The 8,578-nt window shown below is 26.9% G+C and overlaps 1 protein-coding gene across 1 annotated transcript; it reads left to right on the top strand.

Moving 5' to 3' along the window:
- The first annotated feature begins 708 nt into the window (after positions 1 to 708).
- LOC149497385 (heavy metal-associated isoprenylated plant protein 46-like) lies at positions 709 to 2,378 on the top strand. The gene is made up of 3 exons (XM_089718867.1): positions 709 to 714; positions 800 to 878; positions 2,038 to 2,378. The coding sequence occupies exons 1-3, from the start codon at positions 709 to 711 to the stop codon at positions 2,376 to 2,378; spliced, it is 426 nt and encodes a 141-aa protein (XP_089574993.1).
- The last annotated feature ends 6,200 nt before the right edge of the window (positions 2,379 to 8,578 follow it).

Here is an 8,578-nt window from a genome sequence, read left to right as displayed (position 1 = left end):
AATGGTCAAATTAATAAAAAGAAGCATTTGTTGGGCCTCAGGTACTACTTGCCTCAGCTCTGATACCACTTGTTAGGCCTTTTCAACCAATTAAGAGAAAATTAACGCAGTGGAATAATCAAAATTGTGACACACAGAAATTTACATGGTTCACCCTTAGCTGTTTAGGTACGTCCACAGGACAAACTACGAATCATTCTTCCACTATTAAAAAATAGTAGGTACACAAAGAGAGTAATACAAAAAATAGTGGAATTCAAAGTGTTTCCCAAAAATACCTCATAATAATTTTTTCACTATTTTTCTCTCCCCAACCTTTCCTAAAACTAGATAACTCACTCTATATTTTTTTCCCCTTCCTTTCTGCTTTGTGTTGATTCAGGGAAATCCTTCTCTTATTTATAGGAGAAGGGGATGCATTAATCAACACGTCACCGACTGACGTGTAATTAACGAATCCATCTTCAATTATTAGCGCAACCTTCTTTGAAGATGAATTACCAAAACATGTTTTCCCTTTTTTTCTTTTTCAAAAGTGTGTGGGTACCACATATCGGAGGGACCCCACAACAACATTAGGGTATATATTGAGGGCTTATAAATAGCAAAAGGTATCTCACCCACCCAACCATCTCTCTCCACCACCATTAACACACTCCCCAAGCTTTTGCTTCGTTTCTTGCATCCTCCATCTAACTGACAAAAACCATGAAGGTTCGTGTATATACATGTATATTATTGGGAAACTTTCTATATATGAGAAACGAAAAATTGCTTAATTTTCTGTTGACTGTTGCAGAAAAGGATAGTAGTCCAAATGTGCCTGAAGAGTGATAAGCCTCGCTCCAAGGCTCTGAAAATTGCTGCCAGCGTTTATGGTAATTTAAAATTGACAATCTACCGCTTTTAATTTAATTACGCTTTTCCTAACTTGTTGAATGGTTTCTTAATAAAATATCAGTCACTTTGACTGAAAGCTCAAAATTAAGGCTTTGTTTAGTTTGTGGAATGGAGAAGTAAACAGTAGAATAAATTAAGACTTTGATGTTTTGACTCTATCTCTTTTAATTATATCATTTGATAATATAGTATTTAACTATCTATAATAGTTTTTAGATGTTATATTAATTATATAATTTGATAATATAGTATTTAACTATCTATAATAGTTTTTAGATGTAAATGTAACGTTTAGTATTTCATGGAGATTAATTAAATATTTAGATAATTATACCTATTGTCTTTTTCTCTTCGAATTCAGCTAATTAAACAGCTGATGTTTTTTCTTTTTTTAATTTTAAATTAAACAATTATTTTTACCAAACATTTCTAATTTAAACCGTTAAGGGACCTAAAGTTTAAGTTTAAGGTTACCCATTTCATAAATTAGAAATAACTATTTTCAAGTAATAATTATTTTAGTTGCTTTCTATTTTAGACTATTACGTGAACATTAACCTAAAACAAAATTTTGAATCAAAGTTCAAAATGTATATTGGAATGTTTGGTTGTCCGAACGAAAGCGGGATACAAAACTTGAATTTTTAATGTTTGTTGGAAGCCCATTGGGCTTATAATTCCAAAAACAAAAAGCGTTTAAAACTATCTATACACGAAGTCAATTTTAAAAAAAAACAGTAAAAAAAAAATTGTGAAATTACCAACTATTTATGTAACTCTCAATTAATTTCTGTTATAATTTTTTTAAACAAATGCTCAAGATTTTTTTACTGTAGTTTTTCCAACAATAGTTATTATTTTATCTATTCATGTTCTAAAATTAAAATAAAAATAAAAATTTTAAAAAGAAAACTTGAAAATTTTGCTTAATTGCAAAAAAATTAAAAGTAACTCAATGGAACCGAACCGAATAGCATTCTCTTAGAAACCTAGGCACCCAAATTATAATTTTTCGTAAAGTGACCATTGAAGATATAAATTTACTAGTATTCTCTTATGTGTAACTTTTAACTTTCAGATTGAGTAATTAATTTGTTGATGAAACGACATTAATTTGGTAATTGCCGCATCAATCAGGAGTGTACTCAGTGGCATTAGGCGGAAAAGAAGAAAACCAGCTAGAAGTGATCGGAGAAGTAGACCCAGTGAAACTTACAACTTCGCTAAGGAAGAAGTCAGCAAAATGGCCCAACTTTCTCACCTGTGTATCACCAAAGTGTAAGATGGTGCACGCAGAGCTAGTAAGCGTGAGCGATGTAGAAGAGAAGAAAGAAGAGAAGAAAGAAGAAAAGAAAGACGAAAAGAAAGATGAGAAGAAAGATCCAGCGCCTTGTTCATGTAAGGGCAGTGCCCATCAGTGCGCCCCTCAGTTTGTGTGCATTAAGGAACCTGATCCCTACCCTTGCTGCATCTTTTGAGCATCAACTCAAAAAAAAAAAAAAAAAAAAAAAAAATTCTGCAACTCTTTTTGTAGTTTTGTTTCAACTCTGTCAGGTTTTTATTCCATCTTTGTTGGGATAATTTTAATAATCTAATGTTCAAGTGTTGTATCTTATAATGTTTAAGTTAAATATTGTATTCTAATAATAATGGCTTCTTTGTACTTTTTTTTTTTTTTAATTTGTTCCAACTAAGAGCATGTTCGATAAACTTAGCCATTAACTTTTAATAGAATTTAGTTATTTGAGTAGCTAACAGTTGTTTCAATTGTTTTTATAAAATACTATCTTAATCTCTAAAAACTAATTCAAATAATATGTTACTGGATACTATAAAAAATAAAAATTTAGCATTTTAATTGACTAAAATACTAAAAACTACTTAAAAAGTTGTCGGTAACACAACCTAATTTACACTTTGCCGTGGTTTATTAATATTGATGGGAAATGTTGAATTTCGACCTCTGGACTTTTATTCACGTAAGGGGCTTGCGATGAGAAATGGTGAATGATGCTAAGAAAAAGATGAACTCGTAGGATTTAGACTATTCAGTCATCATACGTTGAATTTTAGTTTGTCCACGTGTGTACATTTTACTTGAATGTAAAATTATTAAGAATTTAACCTTCTAATTATATATATTTTTTTCATTTATACAAAATAAAAAATTTTAAAAATTCGAACATCAAAATTGCAACTAAGCCCATATAAATCTATAACAATTTTTTTTAAAAAAATCAAATAAACATGAAAAAATTTTTATCTCATAAAAAAAATCTTTAAAATCAATAGTGAGAGATCTAAATAATAGTAAAGTTTGCGGTTTTTTTAATTCTAATTCCAATTATCTAAAGAAAACATCACTTCGGAAATTGGATCGTATAAAGAAAATGAGAGAGAAGAACATGAATAGAGATTTTAAACATTTTTTTATTTAATAGAAAGTATTTTTGTATTTTCACTTATATTTAGCGGCTAAAATGTCATATTTTTAATAGAAGAATTATATACTTTGACAAAACCAAATCTCAAAACTTTTTATATGATTTATCAAAATAGAAGGAAAACATATTAATGAATTTAGTCAACCCTCAATATTTAAAAAGTACTTAATTCCCCACTCTCTTTCTCTCAAATCTAAAACCTAAAACTCTTTTCTCTTCTTTAAAGGGCGGCCACCGGTGAGCTCTCCCAGTGGTAATCACTTCCCCTTTTTAGTTTTTTATTTTTTTTTATTTTTTTTTTTTTTTTGTAAATAATCTTTCGATATGTATATAAATCTGAATTATTGTCGCAAATATTGGAATTTATTGTTGCCTATATATTGAGATTTTGTTCTCAAATCTAGTTTTGAGTTATTGTTATTACCATTATAGTGATTTTGTCTAACGTATTTTATCATTTAGATAGTTATGCAGAAAGAAATACAGATCTACTCTTTAATAGAAGGAAGAAATTTGAAAGTAATCAGATCAGACTTGTAGAAGACCATAAAGTCGAATAGTGACTATAAATAGTTACAAAGTGGAGCAAGCGATCGCTTATGGCACCAATATTATGTTCTATCAGTTCTATCAGATACTTTAAATCGAGATTGTATTTTTTAATTTTTTGTACACTACAAAAAATTCGGCAATTACCGTCGGAACTTTTTTCGTTGGTAATTAGCCATAAATTATCGACGGATTTAAATTCTGTTGGCAGTTAAGAGCGTCAAATATTTGTGCTAATTTTTTATTTCTACCGACAGATTAGCAACATATTACCGATGGATTTAAAATTTCATAGGTAAAAAAAGTGCAATATATTCGTGCATACTTTTAATAATTTACCGACAGATCACAACCAATTACTCACAAAGTAGTGACAAAACATATTCCATTGCTAATCAGTAGTTATTTACAGACAGATTACTGACGAAATTCCAAAAAAAATTAAAAATTTAGCCAGTACAAATGGACGGTAAATTACCAAATTTACTGACGGATTTTAGAATTTAGCAACAGAAAATTACCAAATTTAGCAACGGAAATTCCGTCCGTAAATTTTAAATTTTTTGGCTCCATAATAGGTGAAAAAATAAAGAAATTAGCGACAGAAATTTTCAATTACCAACGAGATTTCCGTCGGTAATTGCAAAATCTACAGTATAAATTCATATCTTCTTCTCCCTCCTTCATTTTTTCCTATCATTTTATTTCTACTTTCTTTTTCCTTCTTCTTCTTCGTCTTCTTTGTCTTTCTTTCTTTTTTCTTCTTATTCTTTATGTTCACTTCTCTTTTTTTTTCCTTTTTCTTACTTTTCTTCTACACCTGTTGTTTTTTTCTTCCTCTCCTTCATGTTTTTATTTTTCCTTCTCTTCTCCTTGTCCTCTAGTGTTATATTTTTTTTCCTCTTCTTCTTTTCTAGTTCTATTTCACACTCATTCTTCTTTTCCTTCTTCTCCTTCACCTTCTTTTCTTTTTCCTTCATGTTCATTTTCCTCCTTCTCCTCTATTTTTATTTTTCTACTTCTATTGCATCTTCCTTTTTCTTCTCCTCTTTCTCTATTCTTTTTCTTTTTTTCTTCCTTTTTTGTGTTTATAATTAATTTTCTTTAACTAGCTTAGTTATGAATTAAATTTAATCGGTGTAATTATTAAGACGTAATTAATTTAATTGATTTGATTATTGATTATGAAATATTAAAAAATTCAAAAATAATATAATTTAAAATTTTTATTTTTTAAAATCTTTTTAAAAATACCAATGGATTAACAACCATTTATTGACGAAACCAATTAAAACCAAATTATAAATATATCATACCACTAAATTACAGACGGAATAAGTTTTTGGTTGATAATATTTTACCAACAAGGGTTTTATCGACGAATATTTTCCATTGGTATTTCATCAGCAAACCTAATTACCGACAGATTTTTATATTTTACAGACAGAAAATTCCGTCAGTAATAACCGAAATTTTTGTAGTGGTATAAATTGTTTATTATTAAACCTCCTATACAAAAATATATAAATATATTGATTTGCATCTTATATTTGTATACAATTTCCACTTAATGAACTTTCTAATTTGATTTCTTCTAAAAATAAGAAGTACTTTATCCTATTAATTTTTGTGATAATTTATTTCAGTAAAATACATCAGGACAGTAAGAGATATAAGAAGAAAATGAGATTCATATTCTAAAAACTAAAGGAAATTGATTATTTAATACCTGAGGTCCTTAGCTACAGGGGAGGGGGGGGGGCTGGGGGAGCCCGGGCCCCAAACTTCAGATTTCTTTTTTTTTTAATTAGTATAAATTTTTTTTTTCTTTATTTTGGTCTCCTAACTTTTGAAAAATTTATTTTGACTTCCTTAAATTCTAAAGTCTAACTTGCTCCTACTGAGCTATAATTTGATCTCTTACATTGAATCATCAATTATTAGATATATATATAATTATGAATTAAAAATAATAAAAATATGACCTAGTTGCCAACAGGTCATATTCAAAGAAAAGAAATCAAAGATAAATCAAAGAAAAGAAAAACCAAGAAATGGAGAATAATGTAAAAAGATAAAGTGTTCAGTTCACCATTTGCTTACTGATTATCGGCCTTAACGTGCACTGAATAACCAAGATATAGATTGGTCCAACTTGCCAAGAAATGGAGAACAAGGTAAAAAGGATCAAAATTTGCATTTCAAGGATCTACTTTTATATAATTACAAATAGGTCCTTACAGCGAGCATATTGTTTTTTTTTTTTTAGTATTGAAAGTGATTTAAACTTAAATCTATTACTAAGTTATACATGTAATTATTACTATACGATGACTTGGTCTGCATATCATAATTATTTTTAAGAGATAATTAAATATATTAATATTATTTTTTTCATATTGGAGAGCAAAATTTATATTTGTAAGAAGTAGATTGTAGCATCAATTGGTTAATAATAATAATAATTGTTATTTCCTTTTAAATAATAATAATAATTATTATTATTATTAAAGTTAATAATTAATAATAATTGAATATATAGCTGAATATAAAATATTAAAAATTGCAGAAAGAGTAAATGAAGGAGAAAATGCGAAGAAGCCGCCAAAATTATAAACGGGTATTACGACATGGACCTTATAAAGGAACTAATTGGCCAACTTGCGAAGTATTTCAATGGAAATTATGGGACGTGTCACGTGTTTTTCATTAGGTGGGACGGTTCATGTGTTTGACAAAATATTTTCCAATTAAACTAATATTTTTCTACGAATAAACATTTATTTGATATATTTCACTAGTAAACAAATAATATATATATATATATATATATATATATATATATATATATATATATATATTAAACTCATTAAAATGAGGTTAAAAACTTTTTTAAAAATGTAAAAGTAATTTTCCTTTGTATCAGAAAAAATGTTTTTCATCAAAAAATAAATAAAAAAATAATAGTTAATTTGAGCTTTTATTCAAAATAAAAAAAAATAAAATAGATAGAGGGTTTACTTTGATTGGAATTACTATTTTACATTTAAAAAATGATTGCGTTAGTTCCAGAGCGCATTTTGTTAATAATAGTGTAACTAATTTTTTTAATATTAAACTAACTATATTATCTTTCTAGTGAAATATTATGTTTAACCCATAAATTCCTTAACTCTTGAACTAAAGGCTTTCTATTTCTCTCTCAAATCAATAAAATTGATTAATCCGTGATAAAACCAATTAATCACACTAAGAAATTGTAAATGGTTAAAAGCTCAAATTTTTCACAGATCTCCCATTAAAAACATTAAGCTTTATGGATGAAATTTTTCATATTCATGTTCAATAATTTGATAACTGCTACCCATTACTCATTTAATTAATATTTTAAAATATTGAAGTAATTATTTTTTCAAAAAATTATAAATATAACTTTCTAATTACAGTATTAGTGCCATAATTTTAAGTCATCAAAATTGAATTTTATGATTTTTATTTATATTATCTTTAAAAATTAAAATAAACTAATATTTTTAATGTTGAACAATATTTAAATGGGTTTGGATATCAAACATAATTGTAATAGAGTTTGAATGAATAATAAAATTTCATTTTAAACGGATTCGGATAGATTCAAATACCTAATTAGTGCATGCGGTTTCCAATTCTTAGATAAACTATTTTATTAACATAAATAAACATAAAAGACTGGTTATATTTTTTTATAAAATCATAATTAACTCAAATTTTAGAAACTAAATATTAATTTTTTATTTTTTTATTTATATGATCAAGTTTTTATTTGTTATTAGCACCAAAACATTAGTTGTTTATGGGAACTTAATCACTCATGACAGTAAAACTTTGGAATTAAAGAATTAATTAAATTAATTAATTAAGCAAATAGTTCATTTTCATGGTCCATTAACATGAATGCATAAACTGTCCTTGATTTTTTAATTATTTATTTTTTTGGGAGACAATTATTTATTTCTTAAAATATAATAGAAGGTCAAAATTTGAATAGCAGGTTCCTTCAACTAACCAAAATCAATTTTAATAATATTAATATCAACGCATAAGTCGTCCTTACATATTAATTTTTTTTTTCTTATTATAGAAGGTCACAAATTTTCTTAGAATGTTCCATCGACTATCAAATCAATTTTTATAATATTAGCTAACAATACAATATAGTTTTGAAAACTATTAGCACAATACTAATGATATTGAGGCTCTGTTCGGCAAGAGCATTTCGAGTACTGTTTAGTGTTTTAATTGGGTTAAAATACTGTTTTAATTAATTATTGTGTTCGGTAATGTCACATCTATTATATTTTTAGAGTTTGAGACAGTATTTCATGAAACGTTGTCCTCATTAAATTTAGCATTTTAAAGACTTCTATAATATTTTCTTGGAATAAATAGACCGAGCAAGTGTAACTTTCTATATATAAAATGTTTTTGTTTGATTTATGATATCAATTCCACCTTTTTAGAGAAAGATCACCTAACTCTCTCGGAAATAACTCCTTTAGGTATAGGAAAGTTACAGTTTTTTGTTAAATGCAAGGAACTCACAAATTTATCTTACTACTTAAATGTAATTAAATTTATATAATAAACATTATTGTATTTTGCATTATTATCCATGAAGTTGATGTTCTTACCAAACACATGTAAAT

Source organism: Jatropha curcas, chromosome 3 (genome assembly GCF_041381405.1).
Source record: "Jatropha curcas cultivar XTBG-Jc1 chromosome 3, XTBG_Jcur_1.0, whole genome shotgun sequence".
NCBI classification, from domain to species: Eukaryota; Viridiplantae; Streptophyta; class Magnoliopsida; order Malpighiales; family Euphorbiaceae; genus Jatropha; species Jatropha curcas.
This window is presented reverse-complemented; position numbering and strand designations above follow the sequence as displayed.

Excerpts from the sequence above, each read along its gene's own strand:
- LOC149497385 (XM_089718867.1), top strand. Across the intron at positions 879-2,037 it reads AATTGCTGCCAGCGTTTATG|GAGTGTACTCAGTGGCATTA; the intron begins GTAATTTAAAAT and ends CGCATCAATCAG.